At 50.3% G+C, this 17583-nt stretch overlaps 1 protein-coding gene across 2 annotated transcripts in view; it reads left to right on the top strand.

The window, feature by feature from the left end:
* ASGR2 (asialoglycoprotein receptor 2) overlaps positions 1-13903 on the top strand; it is a 42175-nt gene extending 28272 nt beyond the window's left edge. The window contains exons 4-10 of one of the 2 annotated variants that reach the window (XM_030800173.1): positions 4935-5051; positions 5266-5361; positions 5914-5985; positions 6484-6570; positions 6657-6808; positions 13029-13135; positions 13485-13899. In XM_030800173.1, coding sequence (XP_030656033.1) covers positions 4935-5051; positions 5266-5361; positions 5914-5985; positions 6484-6570; positions 6657-6808; positions 13029-13135; positions 13485-13650 — 797 coding nt within the window. In that variant the 3' untranslated portion in view covers positions 13651-13899. Of the gene's footprint in view, positions 1-4934; positions 5067-5265; positions 5362-5913; positions 5986-6483; positions 6571-6656; positions 6809-13028; positions 13136-13484 lie in introns of both variants that reach the window. The other variant, XM_030800172.1, reaches the window with a different exon arrangement.
* Positions 13904-17583: the final 3680 nt, after the last annotated feature.

Genomic DNA, 17583 nt, shown 5'->3' on the forward strand with positions numbered 1-17583 from the left:
TGTATGTTGCGCGTGTGTGTATGTTGTGTGTATGTTGTGCGTGTGTGTATGTGTGTGTACGTTGTGTGTATGTTGTGTGTGTTGTGTATGTTGTACGAGTGTGTGTGTTGTGCGAGTGTGTGTGTTGTGTATGTTTGTGTGAGTGTGTTGTGTGAGTGTGTGTGTTAGTGTGTCTATGTGAGTGTATGTGTGCGTGTGTGTGTAGAGGTGGGATGAGTTGGGGTGGGTGGGGGACATGAGCACAGAGAGATCCTGGAAGATTCCTGCTCCCGGCATCTCCCAAGACCCTTCCCTGGATCCTTCTCTATTAAATTTTGACTGAAGGACCCAAGTGTCTTGGAAATTTTTTTTTTAGAGACAGGAGTGTAGTGATCATAGCTCACTGCAACCTCGAACTCCTGGGCTCAAGCCATCCTCCCACCTCAGCCTCCCAAGTAGTTAGGACTTACAGGTGTGCACCACTGTGCCTGGCAAATTAAAAACATTTTTTAGAGAAATGGGGTCTTGCTATGTTGCCCAGGCTGGTGGAAAAAGAGTTTAAGTTGAGAGAGATCTGAGCAGTTCTAGGCAGAAGGGCAAGAGCCAGGGATGGAGGAGTGTCAGGTGTGTGGGTGCTGGTGGTGGAGCCGGGTTCCATGGAGGCAGGAGGGGCAGGGGCTTGGAGCTTAGGAAGGGGATTGGTTAGCTGGGCTGGAAGGAGGGACTCCTCATTCCTGAGGCTGGCCAACCGAGGGAGGGCCGGTGCTGGGCAGGGCAGGGCGGGGGACAGGAGGGATGGGAGGTCCCTCCCGGAGACCACTCAGGAACACCAGCAGCGTCTTCTCTCCCTGTAGGGGGCTGGCTGGACTTGCCACCAGGCGGTGTCCCGACAGGCAGAGGCCCTGTCCACCTCACTCTCCTCTGCAACTCCAGTGCCCACACGGCACCTGGTACATAGTGAACACTCAGAAAGAATACTGGATGCTGCTGAATCTTCTGAGGGTGCGAGAATTTAGAGTTTGAGCAGGAGGCTTGGAGAGTGGCCAGGATTTCTGAAATTAATGGGAGAGCGAGCTCACTGGAATGGACTGAGGGACACTAGTGAGGGGCCGTCTGAAGGGATGTAGCCAAGTCACTGCATTTCTCTCCAGCAGCCTGGGTGGTGGGGGCTGGGGGAATGTCATCATGGGAGCCGACACTGATCAGCTGCTCACCGGGGCCCATCTTCCACTTGCTTCAGCACTTGATTTTTTTCTGCTACCCCTTTTTCTTTTAAAGACTTCAATTATGCATGTATTAATGGTCCCACAGCTCACTCATGCTCTATTTTTTTATTCTTTTTTCGCCCAGTGTTTCATTTTATAGTTATTGCTGTTCATTAAGTTAACTAAATTTTCCCCCTCCCCTTCCCTCCCCTTCCCATCCCCTCCCATCCCCCTTCCCCCTCCCATCCCCCTTCCCCCTCCCATCCCCCTCCCTCCCCCTCCACCTCCCTCCCTCCCCCTCCCCCTCCCTCCCCCTCCCCATTCCCCTCCTCCCACTCCCTCCCCCTCTCCATTTCCCTTCCCCTCCCCCTCCCCCTCCCCCCCTCCCCCTCCCCCTCCCCCTCCCCCTCCCTCCTCCCCCCTCCCCCTCCCCCATCCCCCTCCCCCTCCCCCCTCCCCCTCCCTCCCCTCCCCTCCCCCCTCCCTCCCCTCCCCCTCTTTCCCCTTCCCCTTCCTTCCCCCTCCCCCTCCCCTCCCCTCTCCTCTCCTTTCCTTCCCTTGCTTCCCCTCCTTTCTCATCTCACTCTGTTGCCCAGGCTGGAGTGCAGTAGCTCAATCACAACTCACTGTGGCCTTGACCTCCTGGGCTCAAGCGATGCTTCCACTTCAGCCTCCCAGGTAGCTGGGACTACAGGCATGTGCCACCATGCCTGGCTAATTTAAATTTTTTTTTTTTTTTTTTGTAGAGATGGTTTTGCCATGTAGAGGGGTTTTGCCATGCTGCCCAGACTAGTCTTGAACTCTTGGGCTCAAGTGATCCCCCCGCCTCGACCTCCCAAAGTGCTGGGATTACAGATCTGATCCACAGTGCCTGGCCCTAAATTTTTCTTACACATTTCTCATCTTCCATTATTTCCATCCAGTGTGTTTTATCTTTTCTTTTTTTTTTTTTTTTTAGAGGTGGAATCTCGCTCTGTCACCCAGGCTGGAGTGCAGTGGCACAATCTTGGCTCACTGCAAGCTCCGCCTCCCGGGTTCATGCCATTCTCCTGCCTCAGCCTCCCGAATAGCTGGGACTACAGGTGCCTGCCACCACATCTGGCTAATTTTTTGTATTTTTAGTAGAGACGGGGTTTCACCATGTTAGCCAGGATGGTCTCAATCTCCTGACCTCGTGATTCGCCCACCTTGGCCTCCCACAGTGCTGGGATTCCAGACGTGAGCCACCGCGCCCGGCCAGTGTGTTTTTTCATTTCAGACATTGTAGTTTTCATCTCTAGAAGTTCACTTGGGGACTTTTAAATATCCTCCACAATTCTACTTAATGTTTTGAACATAATGGGATATGGCTATAATACCTGTTTTACCATCCTTGTCTGCTAATTCTAGCATCCGTGTCAGTTCTGGATCTCTTTTGATACTGATGAACCTCCTCGTTAGGCATTGTGTTTTCCTGTTTCATTGTATGCCTTGTAATCTTTGATTGGCTGCCAGACATTGTCAATTTCACCTCGCTGGGTGCTGGATATTTTTGTATTCCTCTAAATGTTCTTGAGCTTTGTTCTGGGATGCGGTTAAGCAACTTAGAGTCAGTTTGATCGTTTGAACTCTTAATTGTTTTGGTCTCCTCGGACTCTCGGCTCCATCTCCTCAACGTGGGGAGTCTCTTGGGCTCTGCCTGGATGGATTTCCCTTTCCTGGCCTGTAACCTGCAGACTCTCTCCAAGCAATAAGCTGGGGTGATCGGAGGGTTCCTGTCGTTTGCTTCTTATCCCTCAGGGATCTTTACTCCTCCTTGCCTGATGTCCAGAGTCTTGAAAGCTGCCATGTTCTACAGTTGTCTGTTTCTGTTTTGATTGTCTCTGGGGAGAGAAGAACTCTTCCCATCTTGGGCAGACCTTGTCTTTTATGTTCAAACTTTTACCTAAGAAGCACATTACATATTTTAACTCATCTAATTATCTGAGCAATCCAATCGGGTAGCTACGACTGTGATCTCCATTTTACACACGAGAAAATGGAAGCACGGAGAAATTGAATGCTTGTTCATGATCTCAGAGCTACCTGGAGGCACAGCTGGGCTACCCTGTGGGCAGTCTGGTTTCAGGGTGGATATACAGACACATTGCTGGGCTGACCCAGCATTGGGAGTTGATAAGTCTGACTGGGAAGCAGGACAGGGCCCTCTGAGTGGAGGATGCTGAAGACAGCAGTCAGGGACTCATCCGTGGAGGGCCGGCTTGGTGGGGAACACCGTGGTCATGGAGCGCTTCTGGATGGAGAGGAATGCAAAGGCATCGGAGGAAGGGGTGGGGGAAGTGAGAGGGACGGTGGGGCTGTGCTCAGAGCGGGAGTGAGCAGTGGAGGTGTCAGAGGCCTCCCTGGGTCGAATGGGGTCCTGAGTGTGGCCGCAGTGGGGGAAGGTGGAAGTCATTGGTGTGAAAAAGATGAAGAGTTATGGATAGTCACTTCCAGGGGCAGTGTCTGACTCAGGACAGTGGCAGGAAGTGACCTGGGGAGGAAGATTCTGGGCCCCTGACTGAGCCTCCCCAGGATGTGGTCCTGCTGGGTCGGGGGGTGATAGGAATGAGAAGACAGGGAAGTCCACAGAGTCAGGGTCTGAGGCCAGGAAGGTGTTCTGTTTGCAGGTGGATGCTGTAAAGAGAGGAGCTCAGGGCTGGTACAACTGGAGCTGCCCTGGGTCTGGAGGCAGCAGAGGGGGAGCCCAGCTCTGTGTGCAGGAAGACGTGGGTGTGTGAGTGTACGTGTGTGGGTGTGTCAGGTGTGTGTTGGTTGGTGTGTGTATATGTGTGGGAGGGAGTATGAATGTGTGCATTAGCATGTGTGTGCACATGTGAGAGTGGGTACAGCAGAGCACGGTCATGAGTGTGTGCAAATGTGTGTTTTTGAGTGAAGTGAGCAATATGTGTGAGTGTGTGAGTTTGTGTGAGTTTGTGAGGGCATGTGAATGTGTGTGTCAGTGCTGTCAGGGTGCAGATGGATCAAGGGGCGGGAGAGGTACCTGTGAGATGACCTCGGGCTGAGGGGAGCAAATTTAGTGTGGAACGAGGTTTCTAGGGGAGCAAGGGCAGAGGGTGCTGGGGAGGAGGACTTGCGTGGTAGGGGATGAGGACAACAGGTGGGACCTGGAGGGTTGTGCTTGGAGAGTGGGCTATGGTGGAATGACCCAGACTTAAGGATCTCAATGGAATTTTGGCAGAGGAGGGATTGTTGCAGTATGGATTTTAGGAAGAACACAGGGCCCAGCTTCTGGAGTCTCCAATCTGAGGAGACAGGGGCCTTAGAAGAGCTGAGACTAAGGCCGGAGGTGATCTGGAGGCCTCTGCCACTGGCTGGATGGGAGGAAAACCATTCACAGATCCCCCTTCTCAGGATGTGTGCCTAGGCAGGGCCAGGTCCGTCCCCCAGCCCCCTCTGTGTCTCCCAGTCCCCCAGCTTCAGGATCCAGGCTTTGCACACAGCTGATGTGAATATCCTGAGTCGTGTGCATGGGTGTGTGTGCACCGGGGTAGCTGCGTGTGTATATTTGTACATGGTAATATGGGTGTGAGTGTGTAAGAGTGTGTGTGTAATGCTCAAATGCTGGGGTCAAAGCCTATGATGACCCCCCACCCATGGCCCCAACCAATTCCCCCGCCCAGGTTATGCCTCCTCAGACTTCAGCGCCCTGCTTTTACCCTCTGGCTCCCCACACCCTGGCTGCCGGCTCCTGATGCCCCTCTCCCACAGGGCCACCTCCTGCCCAGCCCCTGGCACAGCGTCTCTGCTCCACAGTCCGCTTCAGTCTGCTTGCCCTGAGCTTCAACATCCTGCTGCTGGTGGTCATCTGTGTGATTGGGTACCAAAGTGAGGGTCACAGGGGCCAGCAGGGATGGGCAAGGGGTGGGGAAAGAGACATGGGCAGTGGCGGGCAGTGACCAGGTCGATGGGAGGGGAAGGGATGGAGGCGGGGCGGAGCACAAGCTGGGGCAAATGCGGGGGCATTGAGGGGCCGGTCACATGGAGGGTGATGGGGACACGGCCCCTCTGCCTCATCCTGCCCCCACTGCCACCTGACAAGGTGCACGGCTGGAAGCCGAGCTGCGGAGCCTGAAGGAAGCTTTCAGCAACTTCTCCTCGAGCACGCTGACGGAGGTCCATGCTCTTGGCACCCACGGTGAGGGGCTGGACGGCTGGGCTCTCATTTATCCGCACAGGTTTGCTGGGCTCAGTGCTGAGTCTGCAACAGGGCTGTGTGGGGTGCCGTGGGGGCAGGCTGGGCGAGGCGTCCAGGGGCCCTGGGGGATGTATAGGAGGGAGGCAGGTGGGGACGGACGAGGTTAGTGCCAGGTGGAGAGGTTGGATCTGCGACACCAGGAGGCGAGGAAGGCACCATGTCTTGGGCCTGTGAGCAAATTGAGTGTGGCAGGCCCATTGGAGGGGCAGGCAGGTAAAGGGTGGCCAGAGAGAGGTGGGGAGGGGCCCGGCCACGCAGGTGAGCTGTGCTGACAGAGCGAGGCTTTATTTTGAGAAAATGGGGACCCACTGAAGGGACTGAAGCAGGAGCGTGGCCTGAGCCACTGTGACAGTGCAGGGAGCCTGGGTGGGGTCGAGGAAGCCAGGAGGTGGATGCCTGCAATACCCAGGATGAGGCGCTGGCCCCCGGTGCCCCAGCAGCATGAGGACGGAGGGAGGCTCAGCGGGGAAACAGCTGGCTTTCCGCTTTCAGGAGGCAGCGTGGGTGACAAGATCACATCCCTAGGAACCAAGCTGGAGAAACAGCAGCAGGACCTGAAAGCAGGTCAGAGAGCCTCCGGGGTGTGTGCACATGTGCACGTGTGTGGTGTGTGCAGTGTGCACATGTGTGCGTGTGTGCGCCTGCAAGTGTGTGTATCTGTATCTCTGTTCGTATGTGTGGTGTGGTATGTCATGGATCTGTGTGTGGTGTGTAGTGTGGTATATATGTGTGTGTTGTGTGTGTGTGCATGTGTGGTGTTATGTGTGCGATGGGTCTGTGTGTGTGGTATGGTGTATGTGTGTGTATGCATGTGATGTGTGTGGTGTGTCTCTTGGTGTGTTTGTGTGTGTGTGATGGATCTGTGTGTGGAGTGGTCTGTGTGTGGTGTACATGTCTGTAGTGTGTGTGTGTGTGTGTGTGTGTGTGTGTGTGGTATGGTGTGTGGTGTGGTCTATGCATGGTGTACGTGTCTGTGGGTGTATATGCTTCCCCAGCCACAGGCTGGAGCCTGGCAGGTGGGGACCGCACCTGCAGGCAGCACTTTCAGCCTGTCTGTCCTAGATCACGACACCCTGCTTCTCCATCTGAAGCATTTCCCCATGGACCTGCGCTTCGTGGCCTGCCAGATGGAGCTCCTCCACAGCAATGGTAGGGGTGGGGCCGCCACCAGGCCCAGTGTGCCTGCCCCTCCGGCTGGATCTCATCCCCCTGCCCCCTGCCCCCTGCCCCCTCAGGCTCCCAAAGGACCTGCTGCCCTGTCAACTGGGTGGAGCACCAAGGCAGCTGCTACTGGTTCTCTCGCTTCGGGAAGGCCTGGGCCGAGGCGGAGAAGTACTGCCAGCTGGAGAATGCGCACCTGGTGGTCATCAACTCCTGGGAGGAGCAGGTGAGGCCACACTTCCCGCAGGCAGGAGGAAGCCCTTGGAAGGCAGGCTCTGGGAGGCTGGATCAGGCTTATTTTATCCCTTTTTTTTTTGAGATGGAGTCTCGCTCTGTCACCCAAGCTGGAGTGCAGTGGTGCGATCTCGGCTCACTGCAAGCTCTGCCTTCCGGGTTCACACCATTCTCCTGCCTCGGCCTCCCAAAGTTCTGGGATTACAGGCGCGTGCCACCACGCCCGGCTAATTTTTTTGTATTTTTAGTAGAGCTGGGGTTTCACCGTGTTAGCCAGGCTGGTCTTGATCTCCTGACCTCGTCATCTGCCCGCCTCGGCCTTCCAAAGTGCTGGGATTACAGGCGTGAGCCACCGCGCCCGGCCTATCCTTTTAATCTAAAAAAAGAGTCCAGAAGCAGAATTGTGGTGGAGCTCTGGCAGGTTCAGTGAAACAGCCATTGAATCTTTTTAGTTTTGTTTGTTTGTTTGTTTGTTTTAATATGTTCAACTTTCCGATCTAAAGCAGCCGTCGATTCTAAGAGGTGGGAGTTTGCAGCCTGGAGCTTGTCAAAGATACAGGAGCCAGGCAACCAGGTGACGTGCAGCAGGTCAGGAGACAGAATGAGAGACAGGGTGACCGAAGGGGCCAGGACAGGGCGGAGAACACAGCTGGAAGGCACCGAGAGTCCCTTCTTGCTATGCCGGCCTTCGGAGTGCTGGTCACGTAGATGAAGGCAACCAAGCAGGCAGGAACCCCGTGACTCACCTGCAGAGGGTGACCGCTTCCCTCCAAGGTGCTCTGAATCCCCTTCCCATGGCTGCTGCCAGACAGCAAAGTTCGCGGAGAAGAATCAATCCATTAGAATAGACAGGACAGTTTTGGAAAAGGAGGGTAATAATGGTAACATTTACTGAGCACTTACTATGTGCTTTCATACATTTACTTCTTCAAACCCCACCATCCCAGGGCACGGGCACTCGTATTATTCCCAGTTTGGGGGGGGGGGATGTCAACAGTAAGGGACAGAGAGGTTAAGTAACTTGTCACACAGCTAGTGAGAGATGGGGCCACAATTCAGACACACACATCCTCTTTAGCCAGTGTTTTCACCTGCTACGTGCTGCCTTGGTACTGTGGGGTCTATGAGGGCCTTGTTCTGTATGAACTTGGAAGTTTTTTTTGAGATGGAGTTTCACTCTTGTTGCCCAGGCTGGAGTGCAATGGTGCGATTTCAGCTCATCGCAACCTCCACCTCCCGGGTTTAAGCGATACTCCTGCCTCAGCCTCCCGAGTAGCTGGGATTACAGGTGCACGCCACCATGCCCGGCTAATTTTTGTATGTTTAGTAGAGACAGGGTTTCACTGTTTTGGCCAGGCTGGTCTCGAACTCCTGACCTCAGGTGATCCACCCACCTCAGCCTCCTAAAGTGCTGGGATTACAGGCATGAGCCACTGTGCTTGGCGTGAACTTCGAAGTATTTTAATGCCACAGTAGTTAAGCCATATGATACAGGGGCCAGAATATATGTATTGTTTGTATTACATCAGGCTCTGTTAGTACTTTACAGCATACAGTGAGTGCAAACGTATTTTGCTTTACTGATGAGGTTGAACTTGCCAACATTTAACCAGTTTTGACCTATAAAAATGTAGTTTCATGCAGTTCAACTGAAGATTTTAGTGCTCTGTGATTTGGTACACAATAAGCTCGTGACCACTACAACTTCATGGTGGACGGTGCTTTTGTCATTATGAAGCCAATGTGTGTCCCAATTAATGTTTTTTGCCTTGAATTTATCTGATATATAAATACCACGGTCCTTGATTTTTTTTTTCACTTGCGTTTGCTTGCTGTATCTCTGTCCATCCTTTTGTTTCTTACCTTTTCGAATCTCTGTTTTAAATTAATGATTCTCAGTCTTGACTGTACATTGCAATCTCTTCAAGAGTTAAAAAAATATATCAACTTTTGGATCTTGCCCTTAAAAATGCTGATTTAGGACGGGTGCAGTGGCTCACGCCTGTAATCCCAGCACTTTGGGAAGCTGAGGCGGGTGGATCATGAAGTCAGGAGTTTGAGACCAGCCTGGCCAAAATGGTGAAACCCTGTCTCTACTAAACATACAAAAATTAGCCAGGCATGGTGGCGGGTGCCTGTAATCCCAGGTACTCAGGAGGCTGAGGCAGGAGAATCGCTTGAACCCAGGAGGCGGAGGTTGCAGTGAGCCAAGATTGCACCATTATACTCCAGCCCGGGTGATAATGCAAGACTCCGACTCAAAAAAAAAAAAAAAAAGCTGATTTAAATTAATCTTGGCTTCATCCTGGACCATTCCCTGAGGACTACCATGGGGCAGTTAAGCTTAAGGTATTTCTCCTGTATAGGTTTTTTTGTTTTGTTTTGTTTTTGAGACAAGATCTGGCTCTATCGCCCAGGTTGGAGTGCAGTGGCATGATCTCAGCTCACCGTAACCTGTGCCTCCCAGGTTCAAGGGATTCTCCCACCTCAGCCTCCCGAGTAGCTGGGACTACACATGCACAGCACCACACCTGGGTAGTTTTTTGCATTTTTAGTAGAGATGGTGTTGTGCCATGTTGCCCAGGCTCATCTTGAACCCCTGGCCTCAAGCGATTGGCCTGCCTGGGCCTCCCAAAATGTTGGGATTACAGGTGTCTGAGCCACTGTAATCCAAAAATTGCACCTGGCAGGTTTTGTTTTTGATGTTTAAAAATCTAATAAGTACCTTTTCTTTTAATAGGTGTCTCATTTACATTTTAATAGATATGTTTAATCCTAGTCCTTTCTTTTTTCTGCTTTACATGCTTTTTAATTTTCTTACAATTGCTATGTGAGAGGTATTCTTTTTGTTTTCTCCTTTATGGTATTTTGGAAACTATGTAGTTTATTTAGAGTTATTCCAGTGATTACTTGTATAACTTTAAATAATGGGCTGAAGGCCGGGCGCGGTGGCTTACGCCTGTAATCCCAGCACCTTGGGAGGCAGAGGCGGGTGGATCACGAGGTCAGGAGATCGAGACCACGATGAAACCCTGTCTCTACTAAAAAATACAAAAAAATTAGCCGGGCGTGGTGGCGGGCGCCTGTAGTCCCAGCTACTCGGAGAGGCTGAGGCAGGAGAATGGCGTGAACCCGGGAGGCGGAGCTTGCAGTGAGCCGAGATTGCGCCACTGCACTCCAGCCTGGGCGACAGAGCAAGACTCTGTCTCAAAAAACAAAAAAATAAATAAAATAAAATACATAAATAAATAAATAATAGGCTGAAAATTATTGGCTTCGAAAACTAAAAGTTTGTATAACTTCCATAGGAAAGGTGAGGAGACCAGGACACCTCTTATTCCCGTGTGTCTGAGTCTTTCCTTTCCTAGGTTCCTTAAGTGTTTTATCTGAAGAATTTTTTTTTTTTTTTTTTTTTGAGACGGAGTCTTCCTCTGTCGCCCAGGCTGGAGTGCAATGGTGCGATCTTGGCTCACCGCAACCTCCGCCTCCCAGGTTCAAGCAATTCTCCTGCCTCAGTATCCCGAGTAGCTGAGATTACAGGCACCCGCCATTGTGCCTGGCTAATTTTTGTATTTTTTAGTAGAGACAGGGTTTCACCATGTTGGTCAGGCTGGTCTTGAACTCCTGACCTCGTGATCTGCCCGCCTCAGCCTCCTAAAGTGCTGGGATTACAGGTGTGAGCCACCGTGCCCAGCCCCTCAAGTGTTTTATCTGAAATTTTTTATTTTTATTTTTTGAAATGGAGACTTGCTCTTTCACCCAGACTGGAGTGCAGTGGCATGATCTCGACTCATTGCAAGCTCTGCCTCCTGGTTCAAGCAATTCTCCTGCCTCAGTCTCCCGAGTAGCTAGGATTACAGGTGCCTGCCACCAGGCCTGGCTAATGTTTATATTTTTAGTAGAGACAAGATTTCACCATGTTGGCTAGGCTGGTCTTGAACTCCTGACCTCAGGTGATCCTCCCGCTTCAGCTTCCCAAAGTGCTGGGATTACAGGCATGAGCCAATGCACCTGGCCTTTTTTTTGTTTTTTTTTTGAGACAGAGTTTTGCTCTTTTTGACCAGGCTGGAGTACAATGGCACGATCTCAGCTCACCACAACCTCTGCCTCCCGGGTTCAAGCGATTCACCTGCCTCAGCCTCCCAAGTAGCTGGGATTACAGGCAGGCGCCAACACGCCTGGCTAATTTTGTGTTTTTAGTGGAGACGGGGTTTCTCCATGTTGGTCAGGCTGGTCTCCAATTCCCGATCTCAGGTGATTCACCTGCCTCGGCCTCCCAAAGTGCTGGGATTACTGGCGTGAGCCACCATGACTGGGCTTTTTTTTTTTTTTTCTATGTAGTTCAAACTGTTCTTTTCAGTTCCTTTCCTTATCATGTTCTCTTTTTTTTTTTTTTTTTTTTTGATATCTTCTTTCACGTTTTAGGTCATTCTTTTTTAAATTTTTTAAGCATGTAAAGAAACTGTTCTCGGGAGGGGGCAGGGATAGCATTAGGAGATATACCTAATGTTAAATGACGAGTTAATGGGTGCAGCACACCAACATGGCACATGGATACACATGTAACAAACCTGCACGTTGTGCACATGTACCCTAAAACTTAAAGTATAATAATAATAAAAAAAGAAACTGTTCTCCAACATCCCCTCATATTCTGAAACAAAGCTTCTTTTCAAAGTCTATTTTTCACCTCTCTTTTTGATATCACAGTTCATTTTTCATCTGCCTCATCTTCCTCTTTCCTTTTGAGGGCATAAGTTTCGTGATGATTTTCTCCATTACTTTTGTGCATGGGCACAGTGCTTTATTTCCTATGGTTCACCCACGAAAAGGGGAATGAGTTATCCTGGACTGTCTTCTCTGATCATCTGGCACGATCTGATTCCTCCTCTCAGTCTTTAACACAGAGGGCCGGATGCTGCTAATTTGTAATCTCTGCTCAGCTGTTCCGTTTCTTGTGGTGCCGGGAGGGAGGGCTGGCAGCAGGTAGCAGCACATAGTGTGTCTTCTCTCCAGGCACTTTCTCCCCAACTCCGTTGACTCCTCTGAATTTGGGGAGCAGCCTCACCTGCCTCTGAGGGCTGCCCCTTCGTGCATGGGACTTTGTCCTATTTGTGGGATTCCAGAATTTAGGGATGCCCCAGTTTCTGATGCTCAATCAGAAGAGGTGAATAACTGCAACCTTAGTTGTTTTTCTAAAGAGTGAGAGTAGAATTAGGCAATTGTCCTTCAAATACTGTTGGAAGGAAAATTCCAGGCTGTCAAAGGGAATTGTTAAGTGTGCACGTTGCTCAACAGATCCATCCCTCTCCACTTCCTCCGCAAAACCAGGTGACCACACTTTCCCCTGCTACCCTACCGAACCACGGGACCTAGGTCCCCAGGAACAGCTGTATGTGTAAGAGAAAGCCACTTGGAGGGGCTACCGTGCTGGGAGTGTGGGTACGCGTGAGTCCCGGTGAGCTATCTGCAGGCTCGAAGGCTGCTTTCACCCAAGCCCCTGGCAACTGGCTGGCTGGGCTGCTTCCTGACACCCTGGTGTCTTCCTATTTTGCCCCGATTGTCAGACTCCACGTACCTAGATCATAATGGGGCCCTGGGCAGTGGATCCAAGCGTAGAACCTCCCGGGCCTGACAAATCTCAGGAAATGATAGCTACACATAGAAGCGAGAGCTACCAGGGGCTGATGTACTTGAGAGGCGAGTGGAACTGAGATCTTTAGTGGGTCTAGGGTCTGGGGGGCAGTGACAGCAGGGACCACGATCGGGATCCCAGGAGTTCGAGGCTGTGGGCAGAAGACAGGGAGAGAACCGGAGCTTGCGTAGAGCCATAAGTTGGGAATGAAGGGGGACACCGGCCCAGGGCTGTGAACAGGGGACAGTGGCCACTAACTCAGGTAAAGGATTGGCTCTCTGGCTCTGCAACTCCCTGCAAAGTGTGGTCACTGCAGTGCCCATCTTAGAGGGCTTCTGAGGATTAAATGAGATCATCTTTGCACAGACAGCACAAAGTCTAGCCTAGCAACTGTGCACTGAACAGTAGCTAGAGTGACAGAAGGAAAAGCTAGGAAGCAGTCTTGTCAGGAGCTGATGCTTCAGCCTGGGGGCAGATCAGGCTGGGGAAGGCTGAGGGGGGCCATAGTTCCATGCCTACATGGAGGGAGGATAAAGGCACAAGAGACTAGAAACTTCCTTTTTGCCTGTGTTTCCAGAAATTCGTTGTACAACACACGAACCCCTTCAATACCTGGATAGGTCTCACGGACAGCGATGGCTCCTGGAAATGGGTAGATGGCACAGACTATAGGCACAACTACAAGTAAGTGGCCTCTTCCCTCATCTCCTTGTTAGATTTCTCTGGGGACAGCCCCTGGCCTTTCACTCCAAGCCACCCTGACTCGTCCCTCAGGGACCGAATTCCCCAATCCTCTCCTCCCCAGACTCCAACCCCTCCAAAGCTGTGCTTTTCTGGGCTGGGGGTGAGGGTTGGCTGGGACTGGGCATAAGAAGCATCTTTCTCTGCGGTTGGGTTCTCCCCAGACTGGGGAGCAGGGCACACCCCAGCTCCACTGTCAGCCTTCAAGGAAAATGGTCACAACGACGAGGAGGATGGGTAAGTCACTTTCTCACCACCGTGGCAGAGTCTGAGTTTTCTCTTGCCTCCTTAGGAACTGGGCTGTCACTCAGCCAGATAACTGGCACGGGCACGAGCTGGGTGGAAGTGAAGACTGTGTTGAAGTCCAGCCGGATGGCCGCTGGAACGATGACTTCTGCCTGCAGGTGTACCGCTGGGTGTGTGAGAAGAGGCAGAATGCCACCGGCGAGGCGGCCTGACCCCAGCACGCCTCCGGCTAACCCATACCCCACACCTGCCCGGCTCTGGCTTCTCTGTTGAGGATTTTGAGGAAAGGAAGAAACACTGATTCAGGGGTATGGGGAAGAGCTGAGCAAAGAGAGAAAGGAGGTAGTTTAAGAGTCCCTGCCCCTGGAGGGCTGAGATCCCACCTCCTTCTGTAATTCATTGTAATTATTATAATGGTCAGCCTCTTCAATGGAGTAGGAAAGAAGAAACAAATGCTTGAATCTCTGTGTGGCCTGGTTATTGGGAACTGAGAAACAGCACGCAAAGAGGAGGGCGAGGGGAGGGTGTGGAAGACGCAAGGCACGCATCTTGGACAGCTGCTCCTTGGTCCCTAATCCCGAGGGACATTGGTCAGGGAAACGGGAAAGGGGCTTGGAGCAGATGGGCTTAGTGGCTGGCACTGGTGGGAAAGGGGTCGGCTGGGCTGTGGCTGGAGGGTCCGCCTGGCTCCCAGGGCTCCCAAAGGAAGCATCTTTCTCTGCGGTTGGGTTCTCCCCAGACTAGGTCGCAGGATACACCCCAGCTCCACTCTCAGCCTTCAAGGAAAATGGTCATGACAAGGAGGAAGATGGGTAAGTCGCTTTCTCACCACCATGGCTCTCTCTTTTTGACCCCAAGCAGATCTAGACATATCTCCACCACGGGGTGTCACCAACAGTCTCCACAGTGGGCAAACTTCCTGCTCCAAGAACATTCTGAAACTGACCTTAAAAAGACTACTCAGCAGTTATATTATTTATTTAAGATGGAGTCTTGCTGTGTTGCCCAGGCTGGAGTGCAATGGTGCGGTGTCGGCTCACTGCAACCTCCACCTCCCGGGTTCAAGTGATTCTTCTGCCTCAGCCTCCCAAGTAGCTGGGATTATAGGCATGTGCCACCACGCCCAGCTAAGTTTTGTATTTTTAGTAGAAACAGCGTTTCGCCGTGTTGGCCAGGCTGATGTCGAACTCCTGACCTCAGGCGATCTGTCCGCCTCTGCCTTCCAAAGTGCTGGGATTATAGGCGTGAGCCATCGGGCCCGGCCCCATATTTTTTAATTTTTTAATTACAGAAGTAATACATTCTATTAGTAAAAAATGTTTTAAATGACACACACACACACATGCACACACACGAGTGTCCTCTCAGTCCTCCCTCGTCTCCCCAGAGTCAACTCTTTCCTGTGTCCCCTACCAGAGCCCTTCCTGTGTACATGAGTAGATGCAATATTATGTCATTACATAGTGCCTGTTCCGCTTCACAGTGTTTTGTGGACACTAATCTAATCTATGTCATTACCTGGCAGGTTTTACCTCCTTGGATTTAGCAGCTGTAGAGAATTCCAAAGTAGGGATGTACCATACATTATGTAATCATTCTCTGTGGGGGGCAAGTAGTTAACCACTTTTGTTTCTTTGTTTTCACATAGAATGTTTCAAAGTAATTGTTTGCTCATAAGCTTGTGATAGGTCAAGACTTCCCAGTTTTCAGTTGCAAAATTTTCTAGGATTGTCCCTTCAAAATGTACATGATTGGGATTAAATTTAAAACATCATGAAAACAGGCTGGGCGCAGTGGCTCATGCCTATAATCTTAGCATTTTGAGAGGCTGAGGTGGTAGATCGCCTGAGCTCAGGAGTTTGAGACTAGCCTGGGCAATATGGCGAAACCCAGTCTCTACAACACGCACACAGACACACACACACACACACACACACACACACACACACACACACCCCAGCTGGATGTGGTGGTGCATGACTGCAGTCCCAGCTGCTTGGGAGGCTGAGATGGGGGGATAGTTTGAGCCCAGGAAACTGAAGCTGCTGTGAGCTGTGACTGCGTCACTACACTGCAGCCTGGGTAAGACAGAGAGATCCTTTCTCAAAAAATAAATTACGGAAGTAATAATACACTCTAAAGTTTTATAGGACTAGAATTTTTATAGAAAACTAGAAGTTTTATAGGGCTCTAGGTTACTTCACCTGCCCCCTTTAGCTCCTCTGGCTGCCTGGAGAAACTGCTTTCAGTGGCTCTAGCTGTTTCTGCTAGTACTGACATCTGAAGTTCTAAGTAAGACACACAAACTGATATTTTGTCTTTGTATCAGTTGTAGACATTATTTAGTCCCTATCATGTAAACGAGGTAAAATCTTCCAATGTAGTCTACAATTTGTATTTAAATACTACTTTAAAATTTGTATCAGTTGTATCTGTGTCAATATTGTTACTGCTGAGTCAGCTACTATAATCTGATTACATTTCCTTTCTTGCACAACTCTCATTTCTTCTGAAATTCATCAGTGTTCCATTAAAAAATTTTGCCTCATATTCTTTGAACTTATTGCTGAGTCTTCCTGAACTGTAAAAAGCTTGACAATATAATTTTTCCAGACGTACAAACCAGTCGTATAATCAGTATTTTAGTTGTACTTGGTGTACTTTTTCCTAGAGCCAGAGAAGTGATTCCAAGTTTTATGGGGCCTGAGGTGTACACAATTTGGGGGAGCCCTCTGTAAGAACAATTACAAAATTATGGATATAAAATTAAGCATAAAAATTACCATTTATTTAAACTTAAAAAATCACAAATTTCAAAAGCAGAAAGCTACCAGAAACATCAAAGAATCTAGGAAATGCTATATATATATATAAAAATTGTGTGTGTACATATACATATATATGTGTATACACACACACACACACACGCACACACACATATATATATATTTTTTGAGACAAAGTCGTGCTCTGTCGCCCAGGCTGGACTGCAGTGGCGTGATCATGGCTCTCTGCAGCCTCAAACACCTGGGCTCAAGTGATCCTCCCACTTCAGCCTCCCAAGTAGCTGGGACTATAGGTGCATATCACCACGCCTGGCTAATTTTTAAATTTTTTATAATGACAGGGTCTCACTGAACTGAGTTCAAGACCAGAAGGCCTTCTGGTTCAAGACCAGTTTGAGCCTCGGTCTCAAACTCCTGCGCTCAAGCGACCCACCTGCCTTGGCCTCCCAAACTGCTGGTGTTGTTACAGGTAGTTAGACAGGCATGAGCGGGCAGGAGGGGGCTTTCCCGCCCACTAGGAATGTTGGGTGATGGTTCAGCAATGATCACATCGCCTCTCTAAAAGTGATAAATCGGCCTTGCTCTTGTCGCCCAGGCTGGAGTGCAGTGGCACGATCTTGGCTCACTGCAACCTCCGCCTCCTGGGTTCAAGCAATTCTCTGCCTCAGCCTCCCAAATAGCTGGGATTACAGGCGCCCGCCACCGTACCTGGCTAATTTTTGTATTTTTAGTAGAGATGGGGTTTCACCGTCTTGGCCAGGCTGGTCTTGAACTCCTGATCTCGTGATCCACCTGCCTCGGCCTTCCAAAGTGCTGGGATTACAGGCGTGAGCCACTGCGCCCGGCCATGGAATTGACTTTTTAAACTCAATGTAATTCCCTCGAGATTTTTACAAGTTGTTGCATGTGTCAACAGTTCATTTCTTTCTGTTGCTGAGCACTATTCTATGGTATGCACAGATGTACCACAGTTCGTTTAGCCATTTACTCATTGAAGGACATCTGGGTGCTTTCCAGTCTTTGACTGTTGCAAATACGGCTGCTATGAATATTCACCTGCAAGTTTTTGGGTGAACACACATTTTTATTTCTCTGGGAGAAATGCCTGAGAGTGCAATTTCTGGGTCATATAGTGGGTGCATGTTTACTTTTAAAAGAAACTGCCAAACCGTTTTCCAGAGTGGTTGTACCATTTTATATTCCCACCAGCAATGTATTAATGATCCAGTTTGCCCACTTCCTCACCTGTATCTGGTTGTTGTCAGTATTTTAAAGTTTTAGCTCTTTGGATAGATATACAGTGATACATTACTGTGTTTCTAATTTGCATTTCTGTGGCAGCTAATGAGGTTGTACATT

This window comes from Nomascus leucogenys, chromosome 19 (genome assembly GCF_006542625.1).
Source record: "Nomascus leucogenys isolate Asia chromosome 19, Asia_NLE_v1, whole genome shotgun sequence".
In the NCBI taxonomy this organism is placed as follows: domain Eukaryota; kingdom Metazoa; phylum Chordata; class Mammalia; order Primates; family Hylobatidae; genus Nomascus; species Nomascus leucogenys.